We start from the raw sequence: 18,891 nt of genomic DNA on the forward strand, positions 1-18,891 counted from the left end.
TCCCTTCCTCCCTTCCTCCCTTCCTCCCTTCCTCCCTTCCTCCCTTCCTCCCTTCCTCCCTCCCTTCCTCCCTTCCTCCCTCCCTCCCTCCCTTCCTGTTTTCCTTCCTGTTTTCCTTTTTCCTGCCTTCCCTCTGTCTGTATGTCTCTCTCTCAGATCTGAAAGATTTTCAGAACAATAAGCATAGATACTTGCTAGCCTCCGAGAATCAACGTCCTGGCAATTTTTCCACAGCCTCCATGGGGTCTCTCACTGCATCTCCATCCTCCTGCTCTCTCAGTAGTCAGGTGGGCTTAACATCTGTGTCCAGTATACAGGAAAGAATCATGTCAACACCTGGAGGGGAAGAGGCCATTGAACGTTTGAAGGTGGGTATTAAGGAGGCTAAAAATCATGAAGCTGAGAGAACTTGCTTTCATAAATATTTCCTGGGTCTGTAGAAACTGTCTGAAACCCACTTGAACCTTAAAGAGGGCACTTAACTGCAGTGGGCTGGAAACTGGGTCCATGCACAACCTATCTTGTTAGGATTATTTTGGTTTAATTGTAGCCTGGAGCTACAATTAAATTATAAATTAAATTCTTCATTCTTATTTATCCTCTGATGCAGTTGTAGTTATGGAAAATTTGATCATAAGTGTAGACTTAAAGACCTTGTGCGAGCCAAGTCTGACTTGCAAATGCACTCAGCTGTCAGAAAACCAAATTACCCCAAAGTTGAAAAAAAGGAGGAAGAATAATCCTGCCACTGTTGTCTTTGCCCAGCCCCCACAGATTAAAATGTGAAGCACAGAATGGCATGTTTGGGCCAGACAAAGGCACCCTTGTCCCAATGCTGCACAGGACTGAACCACAGCAAAGTGATCACACTGAAGTATTTCTTGATTTTTCTGAAAGCCCCTCGATTTGCATGGGTGGAGGAGAGGGGAGAGCTGCCTGTGTTGGAACCCTGCAGCATTCTCATGTTTGTCCATCAGACAGTGCCACAGGGCTGAGCACACACTGCATTTCCCTTCCCTCCTGGAAACCCTGCGTTGCCATGGCACTAACAGTGTGGGCTCTGCATTTCCTTGACATTCACGTACTGAATCATGTCTGTAAATCAGATTGGAAAAAAAAAAGGGGGGAAATTAGTTCAGTTTACATGGTTCAAAATAAAGTCTGACTGTGGTTAGATATGAAGTCATCTTTTCTTCTCAGCTTGCCTTCAGGACTATATGCCCTTTTAAAAATTAAGGGAAACAAGTAAGAGTTTTAAGGTGATAAGAATGCTTTTTATATGTGCAACTAATTTGAGGCCTAAACAGAGCACAGACTTCAATTGTGTTATATGAAGTACTTTGTGTGTGAAGAATTGTAAAACAGCTTTTGTTATTTTCGCACAGGAATCTGAGAAGATCATTGCAGAACTGAATGAAACATGGGAAGAGAAACTGAGGAAAACAGAGGCCATTAGGATGGAAAGGTCAGGAGTTGGAAGTGCTGTGTGGTGGATGGTCTCTGGCAAGTGGAAAATGAGAAAGTGACTCTGTTCCAAAGCAGTGGAGCAGCAGAGTGGTGTTAGGGATAGCTCTGCTGACCCTTGTGTTGGATGTAAAGCTGCAGGGGCAGTGCTGGGACAAAGTCCTGCTCTTTCCTGGGTTTCTCACAGTTAAAGTTGCTGTTCCATAGGCAGACTAAAGTTTACCAACTTGCCTCTGAGTTGATGACCGTGCTGGGTAGGCTGGTTCAATAATAATACTAATATAGTAATTACCTGGCTTTCATTAGACCTTACTTGTCTAAGAAGCCTAAAATGGGCTCAATATCTTGTTTTTCTCTCTCAGGGAGGCATTGTTGGCAGAAATGGGAGTTGCCATTCGGGAAGATGGAGGAACACTGGGAGTCTTCTCACCCAAAAAGGTAAAGAAAATTGTTAACTATTGCATGATGTTTCCAAAAGGCTGATTGACCTGAGAGGAGGGTGGTGAGAATTAACTGGTTTGGATTTTCGTTTAGAAGATGCTGTGCTGCAAGAAGTTTTACAGCTCCTTTTGTGTCTTGATTCAGTAGCAAATCAGAAGATGCTGTGTCTTTATTCTGTTGCTATTTTCTGCAGTAGCTGTATGTGACCTTTTTGTGCTCTACCTGTTCTTCTTTGAGGTATCCAGAGACGATTAAAGTCTTTAGGTGCTCCTCCTTGAATTGTTTGTTAATCCTTCTTCCCCTTGGAAAAACAGGTGGTGATCTAATGAACCAGTGAACACAGGGGATGCAGGAGAATATTTCATTCAATACTTGCCACTAGTTCTATTTTCTGAAATTTGAAAGAAGCAGAAGTGTGCAGGAAAAGAGCATAAATCAGTGCTGTAACTACAAAAAATTAGGTTAACAAAGAAGCGATCTCTTCTGGTAAAGCAGAATTATAGAAGAAGTACAAGGAAAAGAACTTTCTTTTATCTTAAAAATCTTTGGCCAAGCAGCATGGGTAATATTTTAATGTGCAAGTGTGTAATAAACTTGATCTGGGGTTAAACAGGGATGTATTTAGAGGCACTGCACAGAAATGTAGAACTCCAGGACTGGTAAAAATGTTTAATCCTTCAGTTAGAATGGTTAGACGTGGTGCTTGGAGTTGGTAGAATTCAGGTTTGCTTTTGGTAGCTACTCCAGGAGTGCCTGAGGTTTGTAAAGATGCTGATTCATTGACTATTCTTTACATTTCTTTCCCTTGCCTTGTGGATCCTCATCTCCTTTTAGATTTTTCCTCAGAGGCCATCAGCTCTTTTTGATGATTCTTTTGGTGCATTTTCAGCTGATCAGGTTTGTGTATAAATGCCACCTGAATAAAGTAGTTGCTTTGGTAATAGATGGTATGTATTTTTACCTATATAGGATTTATTAGGAGAAGTAAAAACTCCCAACCCAGTCCTGTTTGCTTCTGTTCCTTGCTATCCTTGCAGTTCCCTTAGTTCTCCTTCTAGTAACTGTGGCTGTTGTGAAAATTTGAGATGAGAACCTAGAAAATGTGAAGTGTTCTGTATAAAGACTACACTACTGAGGTACCAGTGTGTATCTCATCATATGCAAGGAGTGAATAGTTGGGTGTGCCAGCATCATTCATCTCTCAGGCTGTGGAGCTTTATTTCTTGCCAGGTGTTCAAGTGGTGCAGGTTGCAGTGGTGTTACAGCAGTTGACTGTGTCTGGGATTTGGTTTCTCTCCATTTTTCTCTTGAAGAGCTTTAAACAGCTCCAACTTCTGATCTGTGCAGTGAACGGTGATGGCAGCATGGAACATCTTCAGCTGCAGTTTTGGGTCACCCCTGGATTTTTAGGGGTGAAAAAGCTGTATTTTTTTCTTCTCCTTTCTATCCTTATAATTAAATCTTCCATTGGGCAATTGCCAATTAGAGTCCTTCACTCAAAGATAAATTAACCATTAACATCCAGTAATTTTTGAGCTGTAAAGGTAATGCTGTTAAAAGCTCTCATAAGTAAACTGTTTTGTATCTAAGTTGATGAAAATGTGTTCATAAGGAATCTGAGCCAAAGTTACTTCTTTTTCCTAAATTTATTCTGTTTGAGGGTAACAAAGGGACAAGTGACTTATTAACAGTTTTACTTCTCTCTTTTCATCCTTCTGCTGTATTTATGTTTAACCATTTTTGCCTTTTCTTTTGTGCTTGTGCTTACTGCCATCTCATTGGCTAGATTTTCACACCAAGGCCTTGTGACTTGTTTGCTGATTCCAATGGGGTTTTTTCACCAAAGAAGGTTGGTTTAGTAACTGTAGTGGATTTACATTTAGAAGAAGTTTAGATGAAGAGCTTCTTAGCTGTTGGTATCAGAGAATATTGGTAGTTTTAGATTTTGTTTTGATGTTAACAGACTTTGCCAAATAAGCACCTGACCTGTGTAGTCCAAGAAAAGCCAAAGTTGATTCCATATCAGTTTCAAAATTTCACTGAAGCAACCTTTTCTGCTCTTGCACTTCCCTTATCAAAGTATACAGACACTTTATATGGACTTTTTTTTTTCTCCAGCTGAAGCTGTTCTTCCATGGATTGATATTTTGGATAATTAAGTGATCTGAGCTGTATTCTGCTGGTACTTTGTGATGCTTTGCAATACTTTAGGAGGTTATGTTTGATAAAATCCATTATGGAATAATCCTGATATATGTGGCAAAACCCCTGGATTAATGCACACCTTCCACAGCTGCAGGAAGGAGCCTGAAAGCAAAATCTCAGTTCTTAATTAACTTTTTCTTTATGTTCTTTCAGACTCCTCATCTTGTAAACCTTAATGAAGATCCACTCATGTCTGAGTGTCTGCTGTACTACATCAAAGATGGCATTACAAGGTGAGAGTTGGTGCTGACACACTCTGGAGTTGCCTTCTTTGCTTGCTTAAATCTCCATGCTGGAGACACCATGAGTTTAAATCATAATTGTGCCTTGAGCTGTTCAAGTTGCAGGTATAAATGAGATTGCTGTAGGTGGAAAAAAGTGCAGAAATGCAATTTCTTTTAAGCTGACTTGGTGTTTTAAATGTAACGTGCAGTCATTCAGCTTCAAGAAATTGTCACTACACCTGGGCAGTAAAAGCAGGCATGACATCCCCCTTAAGGTTGTAGTAAAACTTACTAGAAGTGCATGAGAGATTTTGATGAGTGCAGGATTGAAAACCATAGGAATATGACTGAATGTTAGCTTTATTATTTAAATAAATTGTTATCCGTGTTGGTGCACATTTAATGGATCCTGCGTTCACAGATGTGAGATAAAATTAATTGCCAGACTTTGAATTAAAAATTGATTTTATTCTGAAACTTGTTGTCAAAACTGGAAGGAGAAAGGTGATTTTTATAATTTTTTGAGCACCAAGTTGTGTTTGGTTGCTTAGTTTGTATATTCCTGGGGAACAAATGAAGGAGAGTACACCACAGGGCATGGCAGATGGTACTGCTCTAATGTGCATTAAGCCCACTGGAAGGAGTATCAAAGTGTAGAGAATTCAGCAGAGAATGATGACTAGAATAGCTTAGGGCTTAGGAAGTAATTTTAAGCTTTGAGCCTAGCTCATTGACATCAGACGTGTAAATCAAGAAGTAGAGCAAGTTCATAAACATTAGGATGGGAAATTCAGTTGTCTGTACCTAGAATTGCTCAAACACTTGGGTTTGAGATGGACATACATCTTTGTGCTCCAGGGGCACAGCCAACCTGTCTAGATGGTGGGTGAAATTGCTTGTGGCATCAAATTATTCTGCAAGAGCCTCCTGAGCCATCTGTGCTCCTTTGTTCAGGTGCAGAAGGTGATTATTGGGAGGGATGATCCCTGTCTGCCAGCTGAAACAGCACTGGAAGTTCTTGTCAGGCTCTTTTTCCCTCCTCTGCATCCCTTTCTAAAAGGAGAAAGGTTTCACAAGAGGGAAGGAATTGCTTTAAACTCAGAGGTATTTAACATTTCAGTTCTCCAAGTGGCTTGTTTTAAGGCAGAGAAAACTTTTCTTTAGCAAAGCTGGCATCCTTCAGTTCATGGCACAACAGGCAGGTTCTCTGCAGTGCAGAATTAAGCCCTGGTCCAAACCTTTAAATCTGGAGGGTCGTTTAATAGTTGAGGCTTTTTGCTGGCAGTTTCTGGGCTGTGCTGGCCCGGGCAGAGCTGCAGGAGGTGTGGTTTGCTGTGTTTGCAGGGTGGGGCAGGCGGACGCCGAGCGGCGGCAGGACATTGTTCTCAGCGGGGCTCACATCAAGGAGGAGCACTGCGTCTTCCGCAGCGAGAGGAGCAACAGCGGCGAAGGTGAGAGCCCCTCCTCCCGCTGCTGAGCCTCCCCTTTTAGCACTTCAAAGCTGGCACTTGCAGGTTTCTGACCTCAAGAAAAGGATCAGTTTTGACTTGTTTTCTTGAGTCTTAAAGAAAATGAATTTTAAGTGATAATAGCTTCAAATTGCAGGCTGCAGCCAGTATAACAGTTAAATTCTGATCCTGGTTAACTATAAACATGAAAAAAAAAGAAGTTTCCAGCTGCAGTAGGTAGAGAAGTCAGTAGTATTGATTTCCTTTTGGGTCTCTGTTTTTAAGCAGCTTGACACCCAGGGGTGATTGACTTCTTTAGTGTTGTATGAGCACAGGCAGCAAATGAGAGGCCTCCAGGGCTCGCACACTTCTGTTTCTCTTCAGGACTCTCTCAAGTCTCACTCATCAATGTTTTCTTTGCAGTTATTGTTACTTTGGAGCCTTGTGAACGATCAGAAACCTACGTGAATGGCAAAAGGGTTGTGCAGCCTGTGCAGCTGCGCTCAGGTAAGAAATGTTACAATGGATTTTTTCTGTAGACTCTCTATATGTGACATTGCCATCACATATAGGGAATGCTAGGTGCTGCTTTTAAACAGAAGTTGCTACCATTCTTCTGTCAGCTGCAGGTTTCTTTTCATATTTCTAGGAAACCGCATCATCATGGGTAAAAATCATGTCTTCAGATTCAACCACCCAGAGCAAGCACGAGCGGAAAGAGAGAAAACCCCATCAGCTGAGACTCCCTCAGAGCCAGTGGACTGGACATTTGCTCAGAGGGAGCTTTTGGAGAAGCAGGGCATTGACATGAAGCAAGAGATGGAGAAAAGGTAATAAAATAACTCACAATTTTGACCTGAAACAAGGAAGAGTCAGCAGTAGGTTACTGGGTTCTGCCACACAGACTCTCTGCTACCCCTTGTGGAAGTTAAGAAAGCTTGCTCCTTATTTTACTGTAGCATTTCAGTGCTCCAGCCCCTTTAAAAATCACAGGTAAGCACTGGCCACTAACACTGCAGACTTTTTGGTGAGAGCTGAGATGCAGCTTGCAGGGTTTCACTTCTGGAGTATTGAATAGCCAGAGAACAGCTCCTCTTAATGACAATGACTTTTATTTTTGTAACTGTAATTCAGGGGACTGTGCATGTAGAGTAACACCAACACAAAACTAATGACCTCTGACTACTTCTGTTCTTTTGTTCACTTTCAGATTACAAGAAATGGAGATCTTATATAAGAAGGAGAAGGAGGAAGCTGATCTCTTGTTGGAGCAGCAAAGACTGGTATGTGTCCTTACTCCTGATTAACTATGCCTTTGGCAAACAGTAATTCCTGTCCTTGCTTATCTGAAAGTTTAGGAAACCTGCTTGGGTTGTCTGCACAATGCAGTTCTCCCTTTGCTTTCAAATTCTTTGTGTCTACAGTGAATTATTAGCAGTGTGAGTGAGCTCCTTCAGGTTAATTCAGAGATTGTGATTGACATTAAAGAAACTTTAATCAATTCTGGTTGGGATAGATTGGATTTCTTGCAAGTTAACCTGAAAGAAGGGCATTTTTGTGCTCTGTGTTTTTTGAAGTTCCTTTTCAGTAGTTTATAAACAGCTACTCTTTGGGATGTTTGCCTTTTTTTTTGTCTTGGATCACCAGAACATAGTAATTTTGTTCTACCAAAGAGATTCCTAGAACATTGATACACTAGGTTTATTTTTTGAATGATGTCTGAAAATGTTGCTGCATTGTGCATGTTTTAACCCTTCTCCCTCCCTGCATGGAGTTCCTTGTGAGGCTCTTGGTACACAAGCCAGTGGTGGGGTTCTGAGTAGGGAGCAGTGTGTTAACTCATTCACAGCATTGGGAATTCCACCACTACACGTATTTCTCAAGTAGGAAGTCTGATAAATTAGGTCTGATATAGGAAGACTTTAGTCTTCTCACAGCAAATACCTCTGAAGTGCATTACAAACAGAAATTGATGCAGTCTTCAAGCACCCTGTGAATTTGAAAAACAGGACCAAACCCAGGAATGCAATCTAGATTTCCCTAAGATACCCGAGTCTCCTGAATCTGCTTTAGCTGGTTGTCTTTAGACAGATCACAAATGTAGTTGTGCCAGAATTCTCATAAAAATGTCAAACTCAAGATTCATGTTTGTAGTATGAGATGGACACCACTGCGAACTGTGGGTTAAATGCATGCTGGACTCTGCACTGTAAAGCTCTTGCCTTTCTCCCCAAGCCAGAATGGAGCAAAGTACTGTGGCTTCCATAGGAAAAAACTACATAATTAAAAAAAAAAAAAAAAAATCCTATTATATACCTAGAGACTTCAGCACCTCTAATTGTTTCATCACAAGGGGCTAATTTCTTGCATAGATAGGAGTGGCTGCAGACTTTGACCAAAGCAACCCTTAGTTCAAAAAACAAGTTTAAATGTCACTAATGTAATGTTTAATCTCTGGAATTTTATAGTTCAAATTTGGGTAGCAAAAAAATAGTACAGTAAAAATGTGAAAATAATTTGAGTATTGAGTAACTTTTGGCAATGTGTCAAATGAGATGCAAGTAATGGAATTCCCTCTCCTAAATTTTAGCTGACAGGCACAAGCTAAGCTCTTGTATCAGTTAAAGATTTGGAATTGGCTGTCTGGGAAGCTGCTTCCAATAAGGCTGCATTTATAAAGTGTTGTGAAGGGAATTTATTTCCCTAAATACTTCAGATTAAGGGAAAATTCTTTAGAGAGTGGGTTGGTTAATATTGTAATAAAGATGCTGGTTCCTTGCAAGTTTGTTTCGTTTTGCTGGTTTCAGTCAGCAGGCAAAGGTGCAATGCTGCCCTGCATGTCTCAGCTGTTCTGAAGGATACCTGTCCTGAATATCACCTCAAATGAGATCCTTGGGCGGGGAGCAGTACCTGCTTATCACAGTGCTCAATCAGAACATTTCAGGTGACACAGCTCATGATTTCTGTGCTGCTGTGTGCAGAGCCTGGGATGGACAGGACTAGGGCATCCATGCAGCCACAGCTGAATAATGAGTGGGAAATCTGGGAGTGCATTTCAGCTTGTGTACCTTAATTTCCAGTGCTGCCATATCCAGCTACAGTCTCAGGTTCTGTAACTTACTGCTGTGTAAGACTGATATTGAGATATAAATACTCTTCTTAGGTCTAAACTGGAGTATCATCTCAGATGTAAGAAGCTAGCTAATCCTGTTTACCAGATTGTTTAGATTTTATGCTGAGATTCCAACCAGTCTGGGTGTTTATTTGTTAGATGTGCTGTACAAAAAATAAACAATAGCTCTTGTCCCCCAGAATTGCTAACTAAAACGTCTTTGCCCTGCTAGTACTAGAGAATAGAAGTAGTTGTTCTCCATTTTACAAATTGAGTGTGAAACTGTGTGTAATAGAGCTGAAATGGTCACAGTGCCTCTGCAGTGGCCAGCTGATATTGCAGTGTGGATTATAGCTGCACTGGCTGGTCTGGGTAGGCTCGGAGTGCACACAGGGCAGTGACTCAGTGTCTCTTCATCAAGACATGCTTTACCCATAAGTAGTTCTATGGTAATTTTATAACTGTCAGAGTCCTGTGCAGCTGGTGACTTCATGTTAGAGTAGTTCATGTTTTGGCTTCCTGCTCTTATCCCTGAGTGGCCCAACTGCACTGGGGCGGCTTCCTCCAGGGAACCTTTGCTTTCCACTGCAATGTGCAGGTTGGTAGATGCTGTTTCTTTAGGCCTGAATTTTGGCAGCTGTAAACTCACAAAGAGTTTCTTACCCAGTGCTTTGCTTATATTTTGACCTAGACTAGAAGCTGATTCTCTAGTATTATTCTTAAAACTACATTAAGTCACAAGAAGCTCAGTAATGTGAATCTTTACCATAGGGCAGAACAGTGTTTCCTTTACCCACTTTCATAATTGCCCCCCCCCCTAATTATGTTGTGTTCCCCATTCTTCCTTGTCATCTAGCCAAAGTCTAAACTCTAGGAGCCTCTGGTGCTGGCTCAGTGATCTGGGTTTCCTTTGTTTTTAGACTGATTGGCTGTGACTGTTCCTGATTTCTCATGTGCTCCAAATCTCCATGTGGAAAACAGGGATGTTAGTTAGAGGTGGATTAGATACTGACAGCTGTGTTGAAGGTCTGTGGATCACAGTAATGCATAGGACTTCTTGCTTGTTAAAGAGATGTCTTAATAAGCCTTTAAAGAAAAGTGGTCTGATTTTAATTCCTGGTTGAAGTAAGCAGTGATGGATATCCTTAATTTGTGGTGGCAGTTGATCTGAACAGACATTCCTAGCATATGGAAACCCGAAGCACTGCTCATTAAAAACCAATTAGCAAAAGGTGGAAAACTTGTAATGAAGAAGCCAAACGCATAATGCTTAGCAAGTGTGTGGAAGCTCCAGGCTCTAGGGGTTGAGAAGAAGACAAATCAAGGATATCAAATAGAGAATTTGTATTAATCAAATAAACCAGAAAGTCATTCTCTGCATTCTACTGAAACTCATTCTTCGGACAGACAAGAGTGATAATGGGTCTTTTTCTTTAAACTAATCAACAAGGTGCCAAATGGAAAAAAGAATCAAACAAACAAACCACAACCCACCTCTGAAACTCTGATTCTGGATATCCTTCTAGCTTGTAGCAAGTCTTGGAGTATGAACCACTGTCTTCGTCTGTCATAGTGGCACTTACAGTCCTTTTAACATTGAACCTTTCGGCTGCCTCTGTTTCATTTTTTCTTATCGTCTAACCCTTTTCTGGCTGCTGTTGTAGTGAAATGGATTCTAAACTTGAGCATCCCTGCAACCACATGCAACGTTACTAACCAGTGTTAACCCGACTTACTCTGGCTGCTCATGACATCTTCTGTGGCTGCTGTGCTCACCTTCTGGGGAGGACTTGCTGAGAGAAGCAACAGCAGTTACCAAGGCAAATGTGTGTGGCGGGGACTTGCATGTCTTTGGAGCATGTGTGAAGTGTAGTTTACACTTGGTTTTAAGATTTAAAACCAGGAACTTGGTTTTAGTCGGTCTGTTTAAAGATTTTGGAAGGGTTTGGGAGGAAAGAGTTCAGATCATCATCTACTTTGAGATGACAAGACTTAAATATAATATTAATCTTTATTTAGTGAAGAGTTCCAATTTTGATGATCCATGACTCTTGAAGATACATTTTAATACCCTAACATTCAGTCTTCAGGGACCTCCTTATCACTTGTTCTATTTTGATTTTTGATTTAGTTTTCTTTGCCTGCTACTTCTTGTTTAGCTTTTCCATTTTCTTACAATTTTAATTTTGGTTATTTTGGGGCCACTTCTTGATTTTTGTTTTTCCAAAGGATGCAGACTCTGATAGTGGGGATGATTCGGACAAGAGATCGTGTGAGGAGAGTTGGAGACTGATCACTTCCCTGAGAGAGAAGCTGCCCCCCAGCAAGCTCCAAACCATTGTAAAAAAGTGTGGCCTCCCCAGCAGTGGGAAGAAACGAGAACCTATTAAAATGTACCAGATACCCCAGCGCCGACGCCTTAGCAAAGACTCCAAATGGGTTACCATCTCAGACCTAAAGATTCAGGCTGTGAAGGAGATTTGCTATGAGGTAGCACTCAATGACTTCAGGCACAGTAGGCAGGAGATTGAGGCTCTGGCCATTGTTAAAATGAAAGAGCTTTGTGCCATGTATGGGAAAAAAGACCCAAACGAGCGCGAATCTTGGCGAGCTGTGGCTCGGGATGTTTGGGATACAGTGGGAGTCGGAGATGAAAAGATTGAAGATGTAATGGCCAATGGTAAAGGAATCACTGACGTGGATGACCTAAAGGTGCACATAGACAAATTGGAAGATATTTTGCAAGAAGTGAAGAAGCAGAACAACATGAAGGATGAAGAGATCAAAGTTCTCAGAAATAAAATGCTAAAAATGGAGAAGGTTTTACCCCTGATAGGGTCTCCAGACAAAGCTCAGTCATCTGTAGCTAACGCTAAGTCTCCAAACTCTGCTGGTGCAGTGGATGTGGATAAGAAGCCCACAGATGAGGCACGGAGACTGGAGAATGATGAACTTGCTAAGGAGGAGCGAGTGTCTCAGTTAATGGCAGGCGATCCAGCTTTCAGACGTGGGCGTTTACGTTGGATGAGGCAAGAACAGATTCGATTTAAAAATCTGCAGCAGCAGGAAATAGCAAAACAGCTTCGTCGACAGAATATGCCTCACCGCTTTATTCCACCTGAAAATCGCAAACCTCGCTTTCCTTTCAAAAGCAACCCCAAACACAGGAACTCCTGGAGTCCGGGCACCCACATCATCATCACCGAGGACGAAGTTATTGAGGTTAGAATCCCGAAAGAAGATGACAAGAACAAAGACGAAGGCAAAGAGAAAGAAAGCAAAGCTGCTTCTAAAGATGCGCAGCAGCTGTGGAATGTGTACGGCGTGCAGAGGAGCCCCGAGAGCATCCAGATCAACCGGCAGCAGCTGGGCCCCGCTCAGCCTGGCCCGCAGCCCGGCCCGCAGCCACCTCTGCGCTGGAGGAGCAACTCCCTGAGCAGCGGCTCACACAGGGGGCTGCGGCGCCGCACCTCGGGCTCCTCTGAGGCGCTGCACGAGCCACAGGGCTCCCAGGCACAGGGCTCCCAGCACAAACGCCAGCTGCACCAGCAGCGCCAGCCCTGCGCCCCGAAACACGCCGAGCAGCCCGGCCAGCATGGCCCCTTCGTGACACCCCCGCGCATGAGGCGCCAGTTCTCTGCGCCCAACCTGAAAGCGGGCAGAGAAACCGCGGTGTGAGCAGGGCCGGCGGCCGGGCAGGCTCAGCCTTGGGCTCTGGCTCAGGCTCAGCCTTGGGCTTGGGCTCGGGCTCGGGCTCAGGCTCAGGCCCAGGCCCAGTCCAGCCTCCAGCTCAGGCCCAGCCTCAGGCTCAGGCTCAGCAACAGCCTGGCTGGGCCTCGCCCCAGGCTGAGTTTGCTTAGGCCACGCACAACTCCAGAGGCCCAGCACAAACACCAGGTGCCGGCACTGCAGCCCGGCCACCCTGCATGTGACTTCCTTGAGTTTTATCAGCACCATTGGAAGAATATTCTGAGAAATTGTAAGAACTTTCTTTATAGACTAGAAGACTTGGAGGGAGGGAGGTGGAGGGGAGGACTTCCTCATTTACCAAGTATTTTGTGTGTGTGTGTGTCTTGAAGTATTTTTCTAATGCTGAAAATATTGTCTGGAACTTATCAAGTGCTACCTTTCTCCTGTGTTTTATGTAGACAATCAAAAGAGGAATTTAGTTTCTAGCATTGAATGTTTCTTGTGACCTTTCTCTTAGCAATAAGGAAACTGACCATCTGTTTATAAATGGATCTGGTTCTTCTGAACAGTATTTTCAACTCTTAACTCAATTTTTAATAGTGATAATAATCTATAAACCAAAAGTTGTCAGCTGACAAGATATGTGTCGCCTTTTTATAAACAAATTAAGAAGAGCTGTTGGGTCACACTCCCTGAGTAGATGTCTCTTCTCCGTCTGCTTAGGTTCATAATTGTTGGTGTGAAATTGCTGTGACAGTTGAACCTGCCTGGATGGAATTTTATGTCAGAATATATATATAATGCTGAAGCAAGTATTTGGAAATAAGCTTTTTCTAATTCCCATCGTATCTCTATAATAGTTTTTAATTATTATACTGAGATTGTGGAAAGGAACTAGGATTTTTCAACACTCTGGTGCACTCAAAAAGCTAATTCTTTTATTTTGTTTTCAGCTTTCTCAGGCACGAGTCTGGGAGATGTTCTTGAAATAGTTACTCATAGGAAGATTTATAAATCACTACTTTGTATTGAATGAATTCTCCTGTCAGATGGGAGAATTGAACTGTTTCATCTTAATGTGATACCTCATGTTAGTGCCTCTGGTCTTGGATTAAACTTGAATTCAAGACTCATTTAATAAAGGAGAAGGTTGCTTTGAGGAGAAAATAAGATTAATTTTCCTTCTCCCCACACTCAAAATGCGAGTTTAAATCTTTCATGTCTGTTTTGCTCTGAAGGGGTTTGTACTTGCAGGTGGTTTACAAAGGCTTGCAATTCCTGCTTCAGATTGTTTCAAGCAAATAACTGAAAAACTAGTGATTAAGTAATAGGCTTTGAGGTTTTGTCTCAGTTGGAGATTCCCCGCCTTACTGATACAGGGTTTTTTCCCAAGTTTCCAAAAGTGCAAGACAAAGTTGCTCTTACTTTTGAAAATCCGTGGCCTTAACTGTAAGCCAATGGAAATATTTGAGGACTTATTTTACTTTTAAATTTAACTTGAATAAAATTTTAAAAACAAAATCGGCCACTCTACAACATTTGGTAAGGTAGGTCCACTTTGAAGTGTATTTGTGCTGTTTTGCACAAGTATCCTGAATTTACTTGAGGTTGCTTATTTTTTTATAAAATATAAACCCTACTGGTAATTGTTACTCGTGTGTGGCTCAGCATAGCTGTAGGTGAGTGGCAAGTGCCTTAAGCTTATTTTCCATATTTTTTTTTGTCCTATTCTACTTTTCCCCTGCCTCAGCTGGGCATGTTGTAGGTGCTGTTGCAACTCACGTGCATTTACATATCAGTTAATCAAGTGTCAGCTCTTAACTCTCAGCACATGTATCACTGATGGGATAGTGGCCTCTGCTGCAGGGGATACAAAGTCACTCCTCCAACTCCTGAAAGAGCAACCTGGTCTGGTCACTTGAGAGTTTTACTTTATGGCAGGTTTAATTCTGTGCCCAGATCTGGCTTTGTAACTTGCATTTGTCTCATGCTTTGGCCTACTTGAACAAAGGAAATAAAGCATAATTTCCAAAAATGTCTTGATTCTTAAAGAAAAGAAGGCTTGTAGATGAGCAATACTTTCTTTGAGCTTGAGTCCAAATTGTAAAATGAGTTTTGGGCTGCAGGTAATGTTTTGCTGTTGTCTTTATTTTAGAATCCTGTTTTAGCGGTGCATTGCACTTTGGTTTTGTGCATGTCAAGCATAATGAGTTCTTACATATCCTCAAAAGGCCTTGCACTCTGGTAATGTGTGCTTGGGAAAAGCCTCTCAATTCCATAGGAGTGTGTGGGGCAGCCCGAGCTGGGATGGGTGTGGGAGGAAAGCAGAGCAGCCCCATCTCCTGCCCCTGCTCTGGGCTGTGCTGCTCTGTGACATCCCCATGTCACCAAGCATGGAGTTGTTCTGAGGTGCATGGAGCTACCTGTACTGACAGAGACTAAAACGCCTGCTGCTTGGTGCCTTCATGCTGAATGTTAGTGCCAACTTCCTTCAGCTTCAACTCAGAACAGAGCTCTGTAAAAGCCTTGGTGGTGCTGGTGAGCAGAGGTGCCATCAGTCTGTCTCACCCCACTGTTTTAGGGCAGCACTACAAGAACAGCCCTGCCTGTTCTGCTGCATGATCTGGCAAAACAGAAAAAGGACAGGCCTGCTTCAAGGAAGCAACTTCTTTCCTGTTTTTAGGAGGATATTTAAGAATTTGCTATGAGTTCAGTGCAGTGCTTCATCTGATAAGGGAAGCTGTGTGAGAACTGTGGTTCTCCTTGCACTATTCAGAAATACATACAACTCTCACTCCAAATCCTGTGTTAATGGAGTTAATGAGCAATGAGACAGCTGCTTCCATTGATGTCTGTGTGAAAAGGCTTTCAGGGTAATGGAAATGTGGCATCCATGGTGGAAGTGCTCTTTTCCTGAGTTCAGTTGCCTTTGCCAAGTGCTGTTGTGACAGCTGGCTTGGATCCACCTGTGCCTTGGGCACAGCTCAAGGTTCTCTAGGACTCACTGGGACACTGGATTTAGGGGATGGGGTTAAATGCACATCACTGATGCTCCTCACTCAGATTGACTCCAACATCTTTCCTCAAGCAGTCTGAATTTAGGGATCTGTCAAATGCTATTTTTATCAGTACATTCAGCATAGTTTCAATATCTCCCTCACTGTGTCCTTTATATGTTGAAATTTGTTTTTTATATGTTGAAATTTCTTCTTGGATACTTCCCATTAAATCTCTTCAAAAGCTGCCACATGAGAAATCTATGCTGTGTAACTATTTGTACTGTAAAGAAAGCATTGAGCTGCCTTTGAATTAAACGGGATTTTCAGATCTGTCTATTATTTTGGATTGTCTAAAGAGCAAGTATCTGCCTTGTGAGAAGCAGAACTGGTTTGTATTGTAACAAGTGCTCTTTCAATAAACTATGAAATACTCTTGTAAGTGTCAGATTTGTCTCAGTGAAATGGAAATGAAACTTGACTGCAGGCTTGTCCTGCTTTTATTTTCTTATCTTGGGGTTGGGCTTGTTCCAGCAGAGTTATAAAGGTTTCTTTAATTGTTTCTTAATCTGATTCTTTTAAGTTCATCCATCCTGGTGTTTCTGCTGTTATGTGGAAAGCAACAAAACAGACTTGTGTCCATCTCAGCTTATTTAAATTCAGTATGAAAGAAAATAGGAGCATTTTGTAGCACAAGGAGCTGTAAACCATTCCTGTCTTCAGTGCTGTCCCATTGTACCATCCTGTGTTCTGTTTGTCTAAATTCTGGAAGAAGCACAGGCTGGCTCTTATCCATTGACTTGCTCATTGAAGGCAAAAGAAATGGACTTTTCTGTGCACCTCCAGTGCTGGGGAAGATCCCCCCAGCAGTTCCTTGGCAGACATCACGTCTCATTTGTGGTGCAGTTCTGCTTTAACTGCTCCAGTCTGTTGTTACAGAGCTTTGTCTAGTCTGGGTGCATGGGGTGTGGGTTTGTTGGTGGGTTGAGGTCTTTTTCTTTTTTTTTTTGTTTCCCCCAACCTACCATTCCCTCTGCAGCTTTTCAGTTTCTTCAAAAGGATCTGAAAAGATTCTACTAAAATGCTACTTGAAGAGCTTTCCATTTCTACAATCTAGCTGCTCAAAATGACATTATCCACTTCAGACTACAGGAAAGTAAATTATTTTGCCTTTCCTTGCAAGTGAAAGAAGTTTATTTGTGTCACTTTGCATCTGACCAGTTTTATCTTGGTTTCAAATGTAATAGCATTATCTGCATGGATCCAAAACAGTGCCTCTATGTTAAAAAAAATCAGGGCAATGCTGGGCATTTCAGAAGGGTAGAGAAGTCTGATAGTTCATGAGAAATTTCATGGAGTCTCAAATAGATTTTTGGTGAATCTTTAAGAATTTCAGAATGAATATCAAAAGAAAGGATATGTATTTGTTTTGTATGCTGCTGAGCTGAGGTTACTTCCTGTGGAACTAAGTAGCTAACTTATGGTGAATGGAGCAGAAACAAATGAAGAAGGAGCATTTTAGCCAAATATTCAAGAGGAAATTAGAAAATTAAAGTGCAACCATCATATGAGGGCCATATGAAGTTCAGGTTTGCTCTCAGGGATATTGAATTTGTGGTGTTTGAAATCCTGCACTTTCTAAGGGCACAGCTACCATTTGTTACTGTTATTTCCAGAAAATACTGCTTAGGAACCTGAAGGAATGTCCTGGAGCTGTATCTCCTTTCTGGCTGAAGCTGGTTTAAGTTTACACAATCATGTTGTGGTTAAGTGATGCAGCTCTTTAGGCAGGGCACGTAAGTGGGATGGGAGGAAAACGCAAAGCTCTTATTCTGTAGCTCTTGGACTTAAGAACATATTATTGCAAACTGGGTGTTGGAGAAGAATTGTAGGATCTGGAGCTGTGGAAGAGAGAGGGTTAGAATACAAGATGAGTGGCTTCAAGAATTCTCCTTAAGAACTCAGCAACACTCTTAGCGAATTGTTGTTGTAACTCTTGTATAAAAATCTTGAGAAACCAGTTTAATTTGTGTAATATATGCCAAAGGTTTATCTTAAGAAAATAAAATACCCTAGTGGGATAGGCTTTGTGACAGTGACAGTCTGTTCTCATTTGTATTTGTTTTACCAGCAAATAATAATGAGCTCATTAGGTTTTAGTAGAATTTGTTTCAAGGCACGAAAAAGTCTGTACAGGAAGACAATGCTCTTGTACCAGAAGCTGTTGCTGGAGTGTTCCTCATGGGGAAGGCACTGCACAGACTTCGCTGCCAGGGCAGTGGTGGGATTTTATCTTCTGATGTATTAAATACAAATGGGAGAGTGGTACTTACATGCCATGGGGAAAATCTAATTGAAAACAAAGTGCTTCCCCCACTAATATCTGAAATGAATTTTTTTTTATGTAAAAAGGCAAATTAGTGATGCTGTTAATCCTTCTGTTTGAGAAAATGAAGGTGAATAATCATCCTCTCTCAAATTTATTTTTACATTTTTCTCTGTTTCTGCCTCTTTCTTACCTCTCTGAAAGCAGCAGACAGCTTCCAAATAAAATCCTCTTCTTCCTGTCTTTAGCAAAAACTCCACCAAAAGAGCATCCTAAACCTTTCCCTCTTCTAGCCACTGTGAACATGTAGATGTGATTTTAGAAAGCTCTACATCTGAGTTGTGTTGCCTGTGTTCTCTCCAAGGGAGGCTGCCCTGCAGCAGTGCTGTGTGAGAGCTCTGCAGTGCCTGTGTGGATGGGATCTGTGTCTCACTCTGAGCTGCTGGTGTCTCTCAGCTTCCTCCTGCCTCTGTCTGTCCTCCTACACAGTGTCTCCTCTCTCCCCACAGGACTATGAGAGCAAACTGCAGGCCCTCCAGAAGCAGGTAGAGACACGGTCCTTGGCAGCTGAAACAACAGAGGAGGAGGAGGAGGAGGAGGAGGAAGAAGGTGAGTTTGAAGCTGAAAATAATTTGGATATAGCCGAGTCTAAAGGAACAGCTGCTGTATCATGTCCTGTAATTGATAGGAAACTTGCTTTGGAAAGCTGCAAAACACTGTAAGTTCTTGATCTGTAATCCTCTCAGCATCAAGATTTCAAATACTCATTTATAGAATACATTCCACATGAACAATAGACAACTCATCAGATACAATTGATGCACAAATTAGATTAGTTTTACCCCAGTTTTGTGGTCTTGCAGGAATCTCTTTCTTCCTGGCACTAACAGAGTTCAGATGTCTTAAAACAAAATAACACTATTGCCTTTGTTTCCTTGTTTTGATCTCAAAGTTTCTCTTTCCTCCTTGCTAGGAATTCTTAGAG

General features: G+C 41.9%; 1 protein-coding gene across 6 annotated transcripts in view; it reads left to right on the top strand.

Annotated features, from left to right (window-relative positions):
* Window positions 1–18,891, top strand: part of KIF1B (kinesin family member 1B) — a 96,818-nt gene that overhangs the window by 28,500 nt on the left and 49,427 nt on the right. For 3 of the 6 annotated variants that reach the window (XM_056508205.1, XM_056508207.1, XM_056508204.1), the window contains 9 exons: window positions 235–368; window positions 1,386–1,465; window positions 1,827–1,902; window positions 4,264–4,343; window positions 5,679–5,785; window positions 6,206–6,289; window positions 6,432–6,612; window positions 6,993–7,065; window positions 18,416–18,515. In XM_056508205.1, coding sequence (XP_056364180.1) covers window positions 235–368; window positions 1,386–1,465; window positions 1,827–1,902; window positions 4,264–4,343; window positions 5,679–5,785; window positions 6,206–6,289; window positions 6,432–6,612; window positions 6,993–7,065; window positions 18,416–18,515 — 915 coding nt within the window. Of the gene's footprint in view, window positions 1–156; window positions 369–1,385; window positions 1,466–1,826; window positions 1,903–4,263; window positions 4,344–5,678; window positions 5,786–6,205; window positions 6,290–6,431; window positions 6,613–6,992; window positions 7,066–11,123; window positions 16,016–18,415; window positions 18,516–18,891 lie in introns of those variants that run through there. The other 3 variants (XM_056508203.1, XM_056508206.1, XM_056508209.1) reach the window with 2 other exon arrangements.

This window comes from Oenanthe melanoleuca, chromosome 21, assembly GCF_029582105.1.
Source record: "Oenanthe melanoleuca isolate GR-GAL-2019-014 chromosome 21, OMel1.0, whole genome shotgun sequence".
NCBI classification, from domain to species: Eukaryota; Metazoa; Chordata; class Aves; order Passeriformes; family Muscicapidae; genus Oenanthe; species Oenanthe melanoleuca.